The sequence below is a fragment of the Notolepis coatsorum genome (assembly GCF_963971535.1).
Source record: "Notolepis coatsorum genome assembly, chromosome: 11".
Taxonomy (NCBI): domain Eukaryota; kingdom Metazoa; phylum Chordata; class Actinopteri; order Aulopiformes; family Paralepididae; genus Notolepis; species Notolepis coatsorum.
Genome location: NC_140175.1, coordinates 53,050,114 through 53,069,808, shown reverse-complemented (window position 1 = coordinate 53,069,808; position 19,695 = coordinate 53,050,114). Strand labels below are relative to the sequence as shown.

Sequence of the window (19,695 nt, the reverse complement as noted above, 5' to 3'; positions counted from 1 at the left end):
CTTCTCCAGAGCGAGATCGAGATCCAGCCGAGCTGCAGTCAGACGACTACAAGATGGACGGAGACGACTCGTCAGCGAAGCGACGGCACTCTCGACCCATGGCGCTGGACAGTGAAGGAGAGGAGGCCGACACCTCTGGGAGGGAGGAGTCACTCTCTGACAGGGAGGAGGAGCCTGACGGGAAGGAGGCTTCTGTGAGGCTTTCGTCGGGCAAGGTGAGCTGTCCGTCACCAAATGACCTGGTGGCTACTGAGTGGCTCAAAAAGCTGCTGGTGATGATGATGATGATGATGAGGAAGATGGAAACACTGGATTCAGTTTCCCTATTTGGGTTTATTCAGTGATGTTTCAAGTCGAGCAACACTGGAACGCAAGGCCAGGGACCTGGGATCATGCCTGGATTACTGACGGGGCAAATGCCCCCGGGCTCCGGACCATCAGAGGCCCCAGACCACCAAAGGCCCCCAAGAGCCCCGGGGTTCTTGTGTATATTAATTACTTCCTTTCACTCATTCAATTGGAATGTATGCCCATGCAAGCATGATTGAAGGGGTCCCAGCATACTGTTTAATGTACAGGGCCCCCAATTTAGTCAGATATCCTTTATCAAAAGGCCTCAGCCAGAACCTGCTTCTATTGAAAAGGGCTGTGAAAGGTGTAATAGTCAGAATGCTGCTGAATACATAACCAGTGTCTCCTTCAGGGTATCTCTTCTATTCTTCTCGTCATTTACATCAAGCACCTGCTCATGGCTTTGGATGATGCACTAATAATAATAATAATTAATTTAATTTATATAGCGCTTCTCAATAACCCGAAGTCGCTGACAATAGTCGTGAGCAAAAGTAAAAACAATGAAACAAAAGCAAAGAAACAAAAACAAAGAAACAACAAAGAAACAAAAACAAAGGGAACATGAGACCATGTTCAGGGAAACAGGGAAGACAGCATGATAGCACAAAAAGACTGGAGACAGACATCAATCAGGTTGGAGGGGGGGGGGGGGGTTATGGCTTATGGGTGGGGGGGGTTGAAGGCAAGGGAGAACAGGTGGGTTTTGAGGCGAGCTTTGAAGGTGGAGAGTGTAGGGGAGTCTGATGGACTGGGGGAGGGAGTTCCAGAGTCGGGGTGCAGTACGAGAGAAGGCCCGATCTCCAAAGTTTTTAAGCTTGGATGTCGGGACAGTGAGGGAGGCAGTGGAGGAGGACCGGAGGGAACGGGTGGGGCGGTAGGGAAGAAGGAGATCAGTCAGGTAGGGGGGGGGCAGGCTGTGGAGGGCTTTGAAGGTGAGGAGTAGTGTTTTAAAGTTTATGCTGTGTTTGATCGGGTGCCAGTGGAGAGAGTGGAGGACAGGAGTGATGTGTTCGCGGGACCGGGTGTTAGTGAGGAGGCGGGCGGCTGAATTTTGGACCATTTGCAGTTTATGGAGGGAGCGGGAGGTGATACCAGTGAGGAGGGAGTTGCAATAGTCCAGGCGGGAGGAGATGAAGGCGTGAATGAGGGATTCAGCAGCAGGGGGGGGAGAGGCAGTGACGGATTTTTGCAATGTTGCGGAGGTGAAAGTAAGATATTTTTACGATGGAGCGGACGTGGGGGTCAAATGAGAGGGTGGGGTCAAGGAGGACACCAAGGTTTCGGACTAGGGGGGAGGGGGTGATGGTGGAGTCGTTGATGGTGAGTGTGATGGGTCCGGATCTGGTGAGGTTGGTTTTGGTGCCAATAATGAGAAGTTCAGTCTTGTCACTGTTCAATTTGAGGAAGTTGTGAGTCATCCAAGTTTGGAGTTCGGTAATGCAGGATTCGATGTGACTGAGGGGTGCATTAAAGCATTCCGTCTCCAGACGGATTTCCGTCAATTTGATTGGGGAGATCCGTCCATTTGATTCGCAGTCTGACGGAAGTATTTGCATGATTTGTAGATGCATACAGATTGAAACAAAATTGAGCCAATCAGAGGCGCCAAATATGGAAAAGGGCTTTTTTTTCCTATCGCGCCAAGCAGTCATCATCACTCAGCGACTCGAGAGACAGGTCGCCTTTTTTGCATCCTCCCGCGTCAACTGCTTGTTTACCAACGTCACAGCCACCACGCTGCTTGCACTCGCTGCTATATACCGATTAGCTAACGTTAGCTTAATAGCGTCTGTTAAATGGAAGGAGTAAGCCGGCCACTAAAAAGAGAACCCACCGCGGGGTTCTCAGATGAAAATGATCAGCGGGACCACCTAACAAAAAGTTTCGAGAGGAGAGGACGTTTGAAGAGACTGGCTAGGCAGCGCTACTGGGGGCTGTAGTGGTGAGTTAACTTGTTCCGTGTGCCGCAACGATGTCAAAAAGAAAAACAGAAACAACACGTTTGTCATTGTCGTGTTACTTCACAGTACAATATGTGAGTCCCCTGCTGTGGTTGTGAGTATACGTTTATTAGCTTAACTCCGTAGCAACATCACACAGGTGTATCTGTAGTCAGTCTCCTCCCCACCGTATATATTCTCTCTGTCAGGATCTATGGGTAACATTACTGTATATTTGCATATCGTATATGTCACAAATGTAACAGTACTATATACCTGTAGTATGTCCCTATGCCATAAATGTCATGATGTCAATGTCATGCATGTCATAAATGTCACTGAATTGAAAATGGGGGACCCTGATGATGTAAACAAGACAAACGTCTTTCTCTGGTCTGCATCCCCTTAACAATTGTGTGTATTGAGCCATACTGTATTGTACCCATTCTGCAATCGGTTAAATATTGATTGATTGTTATAACGGATTGCAGAATGGGTACAATACAGTACAGCTCAATACACACAATTGTCAAGGGGTTGCAGACCAGAGAAAGACTTTCCTCTTTACATCAGGGTCCCCCATTTTCAATTCATCATAACATATTTGACATACATGACATACAGATAGATAATACTGCTACATCTATACATTTATGACGTACCAGATTTACACAGTATTGTTTGTGATACAATAAGAGTCTAAAAAAGAGAGCATATACATTTGACGAAGAAACTGTACATTGGAGGAGGTTGGGTGGAGGGGGGGGGGGACTGTACATTGGAGGTGGTTGGGGAGGGAAGGGTTGGGTAGGCGGGGTGGGGGGGTAACTGTACATTGGATTATCGACGAAACCGAAACAAGTAGGCTCCCTTAAAACGCCAACGCTATTAAAAAGAAATACAGTGGAGGTTAAAATAAGAATATGACTTGGCCTGAAAAAAATTTCAGTCAGGAGATTTTTTTTTGCTTTAATCCCTGGGTGGGCTGTGGGGGGATTGTGTACTGATGTAGATTTGGGTACCTTCCTGCTGTCGGTTTAAATGACCGACCTCAACATTAATCCTAGACTCAGTTCAGTTCATTGAACACCTGCCTGTATTATTCTCAGCCATAGAGCTCAGCTGCCACAGAGTTTACAGTATAGCCACAATGTACTGGCATTAGGCTGGTGTCTGCTGTCTATTGATATGCTGTCTAGTTTTAAGATGTTTGTGTGAATTTGTATTGTAGCCACTATTAAGATGTTTGTGTCTCCTTTTAGCAGAGCGGGGATGAGGAGGATGAGGACGAGGCAGACGTGTCCAGCGAGAGCGACAGTGAATCTTCTGATTCGTCCGATGAGGGTACACGCCATCTCTCAATCCAATAGCCGACCAATTCTCTATAAAGAACTGTATAACTACCGATGACTCCATATTCAAAGAGCTAATGGTCTGGTCTTGTTAGTCACCAACTTACTGCCTGGCGGACGTTACCAATATAGCAGCAGAGTGGGACGATGTCTCTTTCCCTGCTAAATCCTTCTTGTCTCTCCCTCTCCTGACAGACGCTGCAAGCTCAGCATCCTCTAAGGCCAGCTCCGACTCCTCGGCAGCAAGCAGAGACTCCTCTGACTTCGAATCGAGTTCGGAGGAGGAGGAAGAGGAGGTGGAGGAGGCGGAGGTGGAGGAGGCGGTGGCAGACGTGGAAGTGGAGCGTAAAGACGATCAGACTCAGAGCTCATCGTCTTCGTCGTCCTCTTCATCTTCATCTTCTGACGAGGAGGGGGCCAAGGTGGCTAGCAGCCCCGCCGGTCCCGCCCCAGAGGAGGAGCCGTCGGAGGAGGAGCGGAGACCCAGGGAAGAGCTGAGCCGGAAGCCGGGACACAGAGCTCACAGTCCGGGGGAAGAGCCAGCAGGGCCTGCGCAGCGCAGCCTGGAGGACCTGCAGCCTCCGTCACCCAGAGGACTTCCAGGTTGGTGCCTTCTCCTCCAGCCTGCCTGCTCCAGAGCACCAGCTAGCAAGCAGGCAACCATACGTTGTTAAGTCAATGGATGGTGGTCACACATCGGTGTTGTTGAGTAGGGATAAACCCATATGGTGTTTTGAGCAATGCATGAAACCCAGTGGAATTGCCCAGACAAGCTCTTCTGGGTCGGGCACGACCAGCGGCACCAAATCTTCTCTGCAAACAGGAAATACGCGATTTACATATTAGAACTACAGTCTCATTTCTAGGGCATAAATGTGAATGACACAAATTAAAAACAGTACACAAAGTTACCTTACTTGAAGAACTGTCTTTTTCTTCTTGCTATTTTCTCTTATCCTCTTTGTTTGTAACGATAATTACATAGTGCAGCTTTAATGCCCTCCACTCCAGGGGCTAATCACAAGTTACATCGTGCAGCTTTAATGCCCTCCACTCCAGGGGCTAATCACAAGTTACATAGTGCAGCTTTAATGCCCTCCACTCCAGGGGCTAATCACAAGTTACATAGTGCAGCTTTGTTCAATACAAGTAATAACATACAGATAATCACATTTGGAGTTCCATGGTTTCCATGGTTTTCTCACAGTGACTACAATAGGTGGAATTTCAGATGTGTGTGGTGCTGATGAGTTATACTTGGTTCTGTTTCAGCTGAAGAGGTGGACATTGACCTGGACAGCAGCGCTCCTGTGTTGAAGTCTGGACCTCAGGAGGATGTTGACAACCTGCGGCCCCCGACCCCGACAGGGTCCATGGCGGAGAGCCAGAGGGACTCGCAGCGCAAGGGCCCGACCCAGCCCGAGGAGGTGCCCAGCACCCCGGGTCGACGAGCCCTGTCCCACCTAGAACCGGACACGCTCCCCGTCTCCAAAATCCTCCATACTACCTCCATGCACCTCCCCCTCCTTACTCACCCCGCTGTGGATGGCCGCTCCCTCCTCCTACCTCCCCCCGGCCCCCTCCCAGACCTACAGCGCTCCAGACTGTCCACGGACGAGGACCTCCCCCGCACGCCCGGCAGGGACCTGATGGAGCGGGCGCGGGGGCTGGCCAAGTCCCAGAGCATAGACGCAGTACCCATCACACCAGGCAGTGACGCCCCGCTAACGGGCAACAGCCTGGTGCTCAGCTCTCCTCACATCCACGGCAGCCCCTTCTCCTACCCCGCCCAGTCCCCTGTGCTCGGCACTGGGGTCCCCAGAACCCCTGGCAGGGATCTCACCTTCACCCCTGTCTTCCCAGACCCCTTGGCTCTGGCCCTCCACAGGAAACCCTCGTCAGAAAGCCTGGATGACAGGCCGCTGTTCAAGGAACCGCCCCTGTCCTCTCTGCCCAGCCTGACCCAGCCAGCAACCACACAGCACTCAGCCAGCCTGCTGCCCCCTGCCTTGCCCGAGCTCTACACCCCAATACCGTCTGACGTCACCACGACCAAGAGGAAGCCTGGTCGACCCAAGAGCAAAAAGACCCCTGTCGCACCCTCTCCTGTGGCCATCCCTCCTGTGGCCATCCCTCCTGTGGCCACGCCTCCTGTGGCCATCCCTCCTGTGGCCATCCCTCCTGTGGCCACGCCTCCTGTGGCTACGCCTCATGTGGCCACGCCTCCTGTGGCCCCTCCTCCTGTGGAGTCTATGGAGCTGTCGGCCCCCGCCCCCCCGCCTGTCGAGCCCCATCTCCGAGACGTCTCTGTGGACACGGTGTCTGCTAAACTCCCCGAAGTCCCCAGCCACCCCAGCCTGGACTTCAGGGAAGAGAGGTCTCAGACGGTCCTGCCTCCGGACGATGGTTTCCTGCCCTCCGACGACGCTTTCCAGTCTCCAGACGAGGGCTACCTGCCGTACGAGGAGGCCAAGCCCGTGATGACCAAGCCGCCCAGGAGGGCGCGGCGGGGCTGGGGGGAGCTGCTCCTGGGCAGCCTTTCTCCTGTCCCCACGTCGCCCCGGGCATTCTTCACACCGCGCTCCGACTTCGAGGAGATGACCATCCTGTATGACATCTGGAACGACGGCATCGACGAAGAGGACATCCGGCTGCTGCAGGTCACCTACGACAAGATGCTGCAGCAGGACAACGGCAACGACTGGCTCAACGACACCCTGTGGGTCAACCACCCTCATATCCTTTACTACTGCTGCTGAACCAACAGAGATATACACAATAACCATAACCATAACCACCCTCATATCCTTTACTACTGCTGCTGAACCAACAGAGATATACACAATAACCATAACCATAACCACCCTCATATAATTTACTACTGCTGCTAAACCAACAGAGATATACACAATAACCCTAACCATAACCATAACCACCCTCATATCCTTTACTACTGCTGCTGAACCAACAGAGATATACACAATAACCCTAACCATAACCATAACCACCCTCATATCCTTTACTACTGCTGCTGAATATACACAATACAGAACCCACATGAATACAATACAGAACCTACATTAATACAGTACAATACAGAACCCACATTAATACAATACAGAATCCACATGAATACAATACAGAACCTACATTACTACAATACAGAACCTACATTAATACAATACAATACAGAACCTACATTAACACATTGGTTGCCAGCCGAATATGACTATTTATTGCTTGGATGCCACCACGTTAATCAATGGGAGGACGAGCACATTTGCGAACGCATAAACTATATGGCTATGTGTCTAATACACCCGTCACTTATCAATTACTTGCTTGCAGTCAACATGTACGAAACGGATTGTTTTTTCATCAGTACATTTCCGTTTTATACCGTTTTGAATACGAGTATAGTTTCGGAGAGTTCTAGTAATTTCAGAGAAATTCCGCAAAAATTGCCATTTACTGGAATACACAAAACACGTTGTCATTTTCCGGCTGATTTATGAATAGTTTTCAAATAAACGCTAGATTATCGAGAGTATTTGTGTTCTTATGCACGATACAAAAGTGGGCTGAAAAACCATTTATTTGTGCCATGCTCAGCGCCTAATGCCACACGCACACACACAATCTGTGAAAAACAACTCTGATTAACCCAAAACTGGTAACATAGATTCCTTACCTCAGATCAGATGTTCTGCAAAGAGATGAATCCAATTCCTGATCACCATTCCAAATATATTGATCGAGTTTATTGATCCAACGTTATAGTCCGAGACGCATAATCCAAGCTGCTTCCAGCCTCGCCAGTGACTCTGGTAACACGACACTGCTTGCCAGAGATAGGAAAATCCTGGACCGGAGTATTTCTCTGATGCACTTTTTCACTCAATCCAATCCAATGATGTGCATTACCAATCCGGGAGACGATAGGGGGCGGTATTTGCCCTTTTCGAGCTCAGAGCCATTCCCAATGATAATGTCAGGCTGGACGGATGAAAAATGAATGGATATCGCTAATAAAATAAATAATGGTTAAATAACGAGAAATCTCGTTATTGGCAACCAACGCATGGCGGCCAACAACGAGATTTCTCGTTGGTGGCAACCAATGTGTTAATACGATACAATACAGAACCCACATTAATACAATACAATACAGAACCTACATCAATACAATATAGAACGGTTCGAACCTACATTAATACAATACAGAACCTACATTAATACGATACAATACAGAACCCACATCAATACAATATAGAACCTACATTAATACAATACAATACCTACATTAGGCCTAACAAAATTAATAGTTGGTTTCAGGTTGGTTGTCAGTTTGGCCATGGGTAGGTAGGGAATTTATTTAATTTAATTTTTTTATTTTATTCTTTCCCACGGCGACTATGGATAGGGAATTTCTTTATTTAATTAAAATGTTCACAACAACATGGATGCATGTACTCTGCCAGCATGTTTAATATCCATAATACTAAATGTTTGACTAAGATTTCTATGAAACTTTATTAAAAAAAAAAAAAAAACATTTTTTTTTTTTTTTATATAATTTTTTCTAAAAACTCATAAAATATATTGGGTCGCACCTAAATCGGCAGGGTCGGTCGGCAACCTGAAACCAACTATTAATTTTGTTAGGCCTTAATACAATACAGAACCTACATTAATACAATACAATACCTACATTAATACAATACAAAAACTACATGAATACAATACATAACCTACATTACTACAATATTACTACAATACAGAACCTACATTAATACAATACATAACCTACATTACTACAATACAGAACCTACATTAATACAATACAGAACCTACATTAATACAATACAGAACCTACATCAATACAATACAATACCTACATGAATACAATACAGAACCTACATTACTACAATACAGAACCTACACTAATACAATACATAACCTACATTACTACAATACAGAATCTACATTAACACTTTCAGTGTCGGCCATTAACATGGTAAAGCATGGTTAAATGCCAGCACCCACTTCAATGATAGCGCTGTGAACGCATAATCTCTGTCTTAAATTATGGCTATGTGTCTAATCTGCCCGTCGCTTATCAATGACTTGTTTGCACTTGCAGTCAACATTGTCAAAACGGATTGTTTTTTAATCGCTTCATTTCCGTTTTATAGCATTTTGAAAAGCCCTTGTTTTCAAGGAAAATATAAAGATTCCGTGATAAAAGGCATTTACTGGAATATTCTGGATACACAAAAACGTTGTCATTTTTCTGCCTATTTATGAATCGTTTTCAAATAAACGCTAGATTATCGATAGTATATGTGTACTTATGCACGCTATAGAAGCGGGCTGAAATATCGATTATCTCATTTCCTGATCGCTCGCACAGCCACACACACACACACACACACACATGGGGCACACGCTGATATACAGTATAGGTCAAAACAGATCCGATTACCCCAAGACTGGTAAAATGAATTCGTTACCTCAGATCAGATGTTATCCAAAAAGATTATTCCAATTCCTGATCGCCATTCCAAATATCGATCACGCTTATTGATTACAGTGTTGGGTACTGTAAATACATAATCCACGCTGTTCTGATGGCCGGCGATCACTTGGTCTCTTCAGTTGGCCTTGACTGAAAAGTAAAAAGAGGAAACTGCCCCCCCCCCCTCGTCAGTCTAAAGTAATGGGGTGCAGTTACACAGGGAGAGACGATAGGGGGCGGTATCTTCCCAATTGAGCTCAGAGAGAGTCTGCAACACTAGCGTGAGGCTCGATTGATGAAATATGAATTCAAATCGCCAATAAATAAAAATACGACAAACAAACGCTATATAGCGTTGGCGGGCACTCAAAGGTCGGCATGAACTAACGACAAAAAGCGTGGCTGGCATTCAAAGTGTTAATACAATACAGAACCTACATTAATACAATACAGAACCTACATTAATACAATACAGAACCTACATTAATACAATACAGAACCTACATCAATACAATACAATACAGAAACGACATTAATACAAGGTCTACATTAATACAATACAGAACCTACATTAATACAATACAGAACCTACATCAATACAATACAATACCTACATGAATACAATACAGAAACTACATCAATACAATACAGAACCTACATTAATACAATACAATACAGAAACGACATTAATACAATACCTACATTAATACAATACAGAACCTACATTAATACAATACAGAACCTACATCAATACAATACAATACCTACATGAATACAATACAGAAACTACATCAATACAATACAATACCTACATTAATACAATACAGAAACTACATGAATACAATACATAACCTACATTACTACAATACAATACATAACCTACATTAATACAATACAATACCTATATTAATACAATACAGAACCTACACCAATACAATACAGCACCTACATTAATACAATACAGAAACTACATTAATACAATACCTACATTAATACAATACAATACAGAAACTACATGAATACAATACATAACCTACATTACTACAATACATAACCTACATTAATACAATACCTATATTAATACAATACAGAACCTACACCAATACAATACAGCACCTACATTACTACAATACAGAAACTACATGAATACAATACATAACCTACATCAATACAATACAATACAGAACCTACATTAATACAATACAGAACATGCATTAATACAATACAGAACCTACATTAATACAATACAATACAGAACCTACATTAATACAATACAGAACCTACATCAATACAGAACCTACATCAATACAATACAGAACCTACATTAATACAATACAGAACCTACATTAATACAATACAATACAGAACCTACATTAATACAATACAATACAGAACCTACATTAATACAATACAGAACCTACATCAATACAATACAGAACCTACATTAATACAATACAGAACCTACATCAATACAGAACCTACATCAATACAGAACCTACATCAATACAATACAGAACCTAAATTAATACAATACAGAACCTACATTAATACAATACAGAACCTACATTAATACAATACAATACAGAACCTACATTAATACAATACAGAACCTACATTAATACAATACAATACAGAACCTACATCAATACAATACAGAACCTACATTAATACAAGGTCATCAAGGAGAACCTGCCTTTTCTCAGTCCTTGCCCCACAATGGTGGAATGAACTACCCACCCCAGTTAGGACAGCCGAAACCCGTCCAATCTTTTGCCGTTGACTAAAGACGCACTTCTTCAACCACTATCTGAAAAAAAAAATATATATATATATATCTAACCTTACTGTCATGCACTTGTCCTAATAAACTAACCTACACTGTAGCACTCAACACTTTGATGAACATTGTTACTCAGCTGATAGAGTTGTGCCCTTCCTGATGACGTACAGAAATTGTAAGTCGCTTTGGATAAAAGCGTCAGCTAAATGACTAAATGTAAATACAGAACCTACATTAATACAATACTGAACCTACATTAATACAATACAGAACCTACATTAATACAATACAGAAACTACATTAATACAATACAGAACCTACATCAATACAATACAGAACCTACATTAATACAATACAATACAGAACCTACATTAATACAATACAACAATACAGAACTAAAATCAGAATGGGGGTTTGAGAGCAAGACTATAATCATGGTTCTCTATTTGACATAGGTGTAGCCAACCAACCCAAGCCATGTTGATAATGTCATGTTTTTGGTTATGTTTCTAATGTCAAGTCCAGCTGGGGAGGCATTCTCAAGTGGGGGAAACCCCAACCCCTGATAATGACATTTTCTTTACACCAAGTAATTGTATGCTAGCGCCCTCTATTGACCATGATGGGGAACTACATGGCTGTACACTAGGGCTGAAGTGGTACAATGGGGAACTGTATAGACCATTTTACTTTTGGTAAACAATGATGATGTTTGTAGCCAATTGTAGGCAAAACCCTGCTTCCAAAGCCACACCATGTGTGCATCTTTTACCATCACAACACCACAAAAGACGGAGCAAGACATTAACAAAATAAATAAAACACATACATATAGGCCAGGTATTGGATTGTGCACATGAAAAGATAAATATCCTGTCTGCTGCTAAAAAAAGTGTATTGTCATGTAAAAATATCTAAAAACACAAAGTGTTGATAATCAAAGTAATAAATACAATCAAGTACAGAAATTAAAAACTGTCACAATAGTCTGGTAAGTAAAAATAAATAAAAAATGTATATGTATATAAATAAAGTGCTGAATGGGGGGCAGTTCCACTGATATTCTAGACTTATCAAGGCTTGTTGAGGAAGGTTTGCCATTGGGGGGAAAACTGGGAAAAGTGTCTTAAAATTCCCCTTTTGCTGTTAGCTAGCATTAGCGCTACAATTAACTACCAAAAAGTAGAGCTAATGTCACCCACCATCTTTCAATAACAGCTAGCGTTAGCTGTAACATTTGGTAGGTCAGCATAAGCAGCTCCAGTGTTTGGTAGCAAATGTTAGCGATGATAGTGCTAACACTGGCTAACAACAAAAGAGGATGTTGACACACTTTCGCATTGTGGGGGTAGATTAGGAGGACTGATGACATCATAAAATGGGGACAGACATACTTACTACAGTACAGACCAGCCCCAGCTCCCATGCAGTAATGTCAGCCAGCATGCAGAGTCTCCCTGCTGGCCAATCCCTAGAATGCAGCTTTAGTTTAGTTAAATGTATTGTTTAGTTTGTCAGGGACCACCACGTACAAGATTAATCTCTAATTAATGAGAGGAGATGGAGTGCACCAGATTTAGCTCATTTCCGTCTGCAATCCCTGGGCAAGTAGAAATACATATGAAATGCATCTTAATCTTAAATACAGTTTATTCTGTTCTGGCCCAGAAAGGCATTTTCCTATTGATGGCCCATAGAAAAGACACAGCTCTTAAAATATTATTAAGAACATACCTTCAAAAGCCTTTTTGTGGTTTCCTTGACTCCCCTGCACCTACCAACATCCCGGGCGTGAAGAAGAAGAGGAGAGACGACGGCATGCGGGATCACATGACGGGCTGTGCTCGCAGTGAGGGCTACTACAAGATCGACAAGAAGGATAAGATCAAATACCTCCAGAGCGTCAATCAATCAGAGGAGCCTCCGATCGACACCCAGGTGACCTGGACAGGGTTGGGCTGGGGGTCAAACCAGGATCAAACTTGGGGCTGGGTATTGGCACAGATTATCCGATTCAATTGTGATTCACACAGTCTGAATTTTATTTAGACTTATCGATTCAGATTGGCTTGATATTTTGACCTTGTGAGACTGGAGTCAGATCAGTAGGCCTATACATAATGCTAGGGACACATTGTGAACAGATTCTTTGCTCATTTGGTATATTTTGACTGGGCTGTGTCTGTGTGTGTGTAACTTACTTCTGATTCTTCTCAGGGAATGAGTATTCCTGCGCAGGTCCACGCCTCCACCAGAGCCGGATCAGAGCGTCGCTCAGAACAGCGCCGGCTGCTGTCGTCTTTTGCCTGTGACAGTGATCTGCTCAAGTTCAACCAGCTCAAGGTAAAAATAAACCGCACGTAAACAGGATTAGCCAGACGACTGTGAAAAATCTTGTGTCTAATATAACTTGTGTTAGTGAGGTTAGGGCTAGTGCATATATATTTAACAGTTTTACAGGATGGTGCATCGATCAGGACACGAAGGAAGGCGAGGAGATGTATATTTCCTTTTGTGGAATTCTTGTCCCATCAGGGTTTATTTTCTTTCTGCCAATATCCAGTTGTCATCACATTTAGCTGGAATAACAATAGTTGCTATTAGTTATTTGATCATGTGTAAAGCAATTCACGGCTGAAGCATAAACAAGAACTGTCATACATAAGCATATATATAATGATACAAATGAACACAAATTATATCATATATATAAATATGAGTATATAAAATATTTAGCACATTTAACCAGTGACACAAACGGCACTATGCTAGCTTATACTGTACATGAAAGAAAATAATGACGGTTGGTATGTTAGCTCAATCAGGAAATATCACGTTAACCTCTTCCAATCAATCACTGAACACAGCCGAATTTGCGCTCTATATAACAGGTGAAACAATAAACTGCGGGCACTTACTTTTATATCATTGACTTCTAAGGGCGGCTACGTGGCGTAGTGGGCAAGGCGCTCGCCACGAAATCTGGAGACGCTGAGCTTGCCTGTTCGAGCCCAGCGCTCCACATTTGCTTTCAGTTTAGCTGGTCGTTCATACTAATACACATTGGCCGTATTAGGGGGTGGGAAACTGATGGGTGGGGATCGGGCGTTGTGGACAGCGACTCCTACAGGTCGGTTGGTGCGCCTGCGCAGTAGAATCAGGAAGTGTCGGGGGCAGCGTGAGCCTCCCACGCGTTACTCCTTGCCACTGAGAGATCGAGCTGCGCAGGTGAAAAGATGCGACTGCTGTTACCTCAAGTACCGGAGGGGACTTGTGCTATGTATGACTTAGTCCACATTGCAGCCGGCTTGTGGGAGGCAAGAAACAGCGTTCGTGACAGGGGAGGGTTGAATTGGATGATACGAAATTGGGATGGGAGAAAATATAGAAAATGGGAGAAAAAGTGGATCCCACATAAATGAAATAATTATTCAAGTTAACGTTCACTTTCAACGAGTGTGTCTAACGGACTGAACTTCAACTCTCTAACGTACTATCGTCACACTCGCGAGTCGCAAGCCACACACACAAGACAACCGGCATCTTAAAGGGACAGTCTCCTAAATCTCCCAGCCTTTTGTACAACTTGACTATTGATTTAGATGTCTTATACCAAACAATGAGCTCTCATTTCACATGAGAGAAGCTGTCTGCCTGAGGAGGGTCTTCCTCCAGGGGCAGGGCTGTAGTTGGGCCTTTATGGGATCAGAGCAGGTTCACCCGGTCATTAGGCCACCTGTCACTGAATACAGCTTCACTTATCTTTGACTATGTGACCATAGTCTGGTTTTTCACTTGATGGGTCTGCAAAAAGTCTGCAAATGCTGCTACCATGTAATATAGTCCTATCAGCTTTTCAGAGCTTATTGTATGATGTCGGGTGGGCTAGGCCCACCTGATTTTACCCAGGTGCACCTACACGCACATTTCAGTTTAGTTTCTCATGTTTCTCAAGTTTCTTTATTAGTTGTCATACAGAAATAGAGAATACTTTTGTATGAAATGCTTCTCCTCTGTCTTATTCTACTGTCTTATTCTACTGCTTCAATGTCACCTCCTCTCCCCTTTCTTCTTCTACTACTGCTTCAATATCACCTCCTCTCCCCTTTCTTCTTCTACTACTGCTTCAATGTGACCTCTCCCCTTTCTTCTACTACTACTGCTTCAATGTGACCTCTCCCCTTTCTTCTACTACTACTGCTTCAATGTCACCTCCTCCTCTCCTCTTTCTAACCTGCAGTTCCGTAAGAAAAAGATCCGGTTCTGTAGGTCTGGGATCCACGACTGGGGTCTGTTTGCCCAGGAGCCCATAGCAGCGGATGAGATGGTGATTGAATATGTGGGTCAGAACATCAGACAGGTGAGAGACAGCTTATTGGTCAGAACATCAGACAAGAGAGATATCTGATTGGTCTGTCTGATGTAGAATGCACAAGGAGATTTATTTTGTTGTTGCACAATCTCGGGAGGTTTTACTATATAGGTGTGTTACTATAGCAATAATACCCAGGAGGGTTTCCTGTCCTGTGTGTTACTATAGCAATAATAACCAGGAGGGTTTCCTGTCCTGTGTGTTACTATAGCAATAATAACCAGGAGGGTTTCCTGTCCTGTGTGTTACTATAGCAATAATAACCAGGAGGGTTTCCTGTCCTGTGTGTTACTATAGCAATAATAACCAGGAGGGTTTCCTGTCCTGTGTGTTACTAGTACAACTTTTAACACCCTAAGTACAAGTGGTTTTAATTTAATAAAATGTTAGTATACCTTCTGAATACATAAAAAAAGTATACAAAGTATACTTTCAGAAAATATACTTGGGTATCCTCTTTTTTTTCTTTTGGTATGAGTGGTGGTGGGAGGCTGAGGTGGACACACAATGCACAGATGTCACTTCTACACGAGAGGTGCCGTTAGTGTGTCTGATACTGTGGTCTGAGCAGTGAGCTTGTGTTTTCCAGGTGATCGCCGACATGCGTGAGAAGCGCTACGAGGAGGAAGGCATCGGCAGCAGCTACATGTTCCGAGTCGACCACGACACCATCATCGACGCCACCAAGTGTGGCAACTTCGCTCGCTTCATCAACCACAGCTGCAACGTAAGACTCTGGTGTCTGCTGGCATTTAGATCAACATTCTAATGGTTGAACTGAACATCCATTCTGGTTGGATGCCAAACTTGTTTTTGTTGTACTGTACCAATGTGCTGTATAATGACAATACATTTTAATCTGATCTAACGGTGACGTCACAGACAGTGGCTACTGGTCACTGAAGGTTAGGGTGTTCTAGGATTCCCAGATAGAATATCCGGGAACATTTTCCATCTGAAAGGGTTAATGGTGCGTTCTTTTTACATTTTCATATGATTAACATTTTCAGATATCATTATCTTTTAAGACTTAAGTTAAGTGTGTTGCATACGTTAATAGTGAACTTGTAGTTCTCAAAACGTCCTCATTCAAAGGCGTCGTTATTGATTCATATTAATGTGGTTAATTTATCCAAGCTAGTTGACTAAGAACACTTTCTTATTGACATCAATGGCCTATAGGGGAATAGTATCAAAGGGAGGGATGGACACACACACACACACACACACACACACGCACACACACACACACTGAGTGAACATACACATCTAACCCTCTCTTTCCATCTCAGCCCAACTGCTATGCCAAGGTGATCACTGTGGAGTCGCAGAAGAAGATTGTGATCTACTCCCGGCAGCCAATCAATGTGAACGAGGAGATCACCTACGACTACAAGTTCCCCATCGAGGACGAGAAGATTCCCTGTCTGTGTGGCGCCGAAAACTGCAGGGGGACATTGAACTGACGTCCAACATCCCATAGAACTGCAGGGGGACGTTGAACTGACGTCCAACATCCCATAGAACTGCAGGGGGACGTTGAACTGACGTCCAACATCCCATAGAACTGCAGGGGGATGTTGAACTGACGTCCCATAGAACTGCAGGGTGATGTTGAACTGACGTCAGATGTCCGATATCTTCCAGACATTTACACAAGTACTGTCCCCCTGGACGCACACACAGACTCCATGCCAAAAAAACACAGAAGAAGAGGAAGCAGAGATGGGGGGGCGGGGGGGTTAGAGGAGATGAAACCCGCTGGACGCAGCTTCCTGGATCAGACTCCTCCCACATTTAACTCAAGATTGTTTACGACATCTGGTGCTCTTGAAAACGGACGCGTTTTTTGTTGTCGTTTTGTTGTTGTCTTTTTAGTTTTTTTCACTATTCTGCCAGTGATCCTGAGTTTGACTAAAACACTGTACCGACTGACTGACTTCCTGGTGCAGCGCTCTTTCCCTGCCCCCCCTGTCGGCATGGTTCCTACCAGGTTCAGTCTGTTGGTTTTTGTACAGTTTTTAACCAACTCACACTTTGTCCATCATAAGCTTCATGTAGACCACATGTGGTACGTAATCCAACACACACACACACACACACACACACACACACACACACACACACACACACACACACACACACACACACACACACACGCACACGCACACACACACACACACACTGAGACACAAAAGATGCACACGTGTCTCACGCACACATGTTTAGCTGCTTCTAATAATGTTGAGACGCACAACACACTAGAAAGACATTCTGTCGAACCACACTATCTACGGAGACGGGGTACAGAGTGTTGAGGACACGGCCTGCCATGGACGATAGAGTCCCTCTCTTTCTCTACCTCCCCATGTCTTCATTGAAACACACAAAACTTGTCAGATTTTCAAGGAAGAAATGTTTTAAATTCTGAGTTTCTGACACAGTTAGAATCAGTTGGTTTAGGATAACGGTGAGCTGTCCTACCAGCCCCACAACCGCTGCTTCCTCTTCCTTTATGCAAAGTTAAAGGATTCTACGTTCAGATATTTGTATTAACAACAGGGCGGCTGCACCATATGGGCAAAATATGATATTGCAATTTTTGACAGGTTTGCAACATGGTTGTTTTAAAGGAACACTCATTACACTGCCATCTCCTCCAGAGTCAGATAAGAAGACCGGGTTGTCCAGTAGCCACAGATAGAGGTCCAGATGCATGCCAGCCTAGCTTAACACGAGGTCTGGAAGCAGTAGGGAGCAGTTAGCCTAGCTTCATCAAAAGTGAAGAAACTTCCAACAACTCCAAAACTAATGCACAGAGATGAAATTGATAGGAATCTTCACATCAGACTCTTGGGAAGATGGCAAATAAGTCTTATTTCCCATATGTTGGAGTGTTCCTTTAAAGTCTATTTTAGGTGGTTCTCTGTAGCTCTACATGGGCAGACTATCTCCTATTAGACGTCCCACTCACGGCTAATCTCAGTACTTATTGATAAAACAAAAATAATCCATATTGTTGCCGTTGCTATATAGATTATGCTTTTCTTTCATATTGCAATATCAGAAAGAAATTGACATATGGTTCAGCGCTGCCTGACACCGTGCCAGTGTTGCCCACTCTCGTTCATTGCTTTCCTATCTGCTGCAGTGTGTGGCTGTGTCTGAATGTTTATACTGCTTACTACAGGCGTACTTCTACAGGCATACTACAGGCGTACTACAGGCTTACTACAGGCATACTCGTACAGGCATACTCGTACCACCTAGTAAACTGGAGGAAAACATGCAAACCATACACAACATTATCTCTGTACGTAATGCAGCATCAACATTTGACATCAAGTACCGGCTTGTTATTAAGCCCCCCCAACCCCTTTGGTATTTTACTGATTGCTAAATGGTGTGTGTGTGTGTGTTGGGTCATTTAACCCACAAACGACCTCTAGTACTTAGTATTATGACACGCTGCCCTAAAGCACTCAGCAGAGGGTTATGTGCAGACCGTCGACATGACATTGATAGAAGCCTGTTGCTTTTTTTGTGTGTGCTTATAATGTCAACTGGTCATGTGATGCAAGTCGCCAGACATTCACCTTTGACCTTCGACATATTTAAGGAATCATTTTGTGAAAACATTTTGACTTACTATTTCCTGTTTATTGTTGATTTACACAACACTGTTGTGTATCATAATCCACAATATAAAAGAAAACCACAGGATGTGATCTTACTGTTGGAGGATAAATGATAAACAGAGACGTGTCTCCCAGCACAACGTTTCATACCTCCAGTGTTCAGAAGACCATCTGAAAACACAACGTCCACTAAGTTGACACTGTTGAAAAACTCTCTGAAGGGCCAACAGCACGACAGCGCTGTATCCAGTGTTATATGAATGTGTAACTCTTAATTTAAAGGGATATTTCAACCCCCCCCCCCCCCCCCCCCCCACACACACACACACGTCAAGTGTCTGGTGAAAGGAAATGATTGAATAAGGTTGATATGGTTTCCATTTAACACGGTTTTGTTGACTTGCACGGCACAAAGAAATGGCGTCTGTCGTCCGGTTGCCCCGAGGATGCGGCCGGAACCGAATGAGAGTGTGAATGAGGTGTTCGTAACGAGAGGCTGATTTTCTGAAGGCTGTGTGAGATGGGTCCATGTTAGTCTGCAGCAGAAATTAGATGAACTCAATGTGGATTGTTATTATTACATTAAGGACATAATGAGGAAGAAAAGAAAAATGTATGTTTAATTACACAAATGTGTTGTTGGCAAGTTGCCCATCTACATGGCCTTCTAAAGTTGCCTGTGTGTCATCATCTAAAGGGATAGTCCATATATTTAAGTTGCCTGTGTGTCATCATCTAAAA

General features: G+C 43.9%; 1 protein-coding gene across 1 annotated transcript in view; it reads left to right on the top strand.

The window, feature by feature from the left end:
• The window catches only part of setd1ba (SET domain containing 1B, histone lysine methyltransferase a), a 64,853-nt gene extending 45,662 nt beyond the window's left edge, over positions 1-19,191 (top strand). Inside the window, exons 10-18 of the mRNA XM_084324417.1 lie at positions 10-215; positions 3,560-3,638; positions 3,842-4,249; positions 4,919-6,369; positions 12,688-12,882; positions 13,162-13,287; positions 15,185-15,304; positions 15,906-16,043; positions 16,609-19,191. Coding sequence (XP_084180543.1) covers positions 10-215; positions 3,560-3,638; positions 3,842-4,249; positions 4,919-6,369; positions 12,688-12,882; positions 13,162-13,287; positions 15,185-15,304; positions 15,906-16,043; positions 16,609-16,782 — 2,897 coding nt within the window. The 3' untranslated portion in view covers positions 16,783-19,191. The remainder of the gene's footprint in view (positions 1-9; positions 216-3,559; positions 3,639-3,841; positions 4,250-4,918; positions 6,370-12,687; positions 12,883-13,161; positions 13,288-15,184; positions 15,305-15,905; positions 16,044-16,608) is intronic.
• Positions 19,192-19,695: the final 504 nt, after the last annotated feature.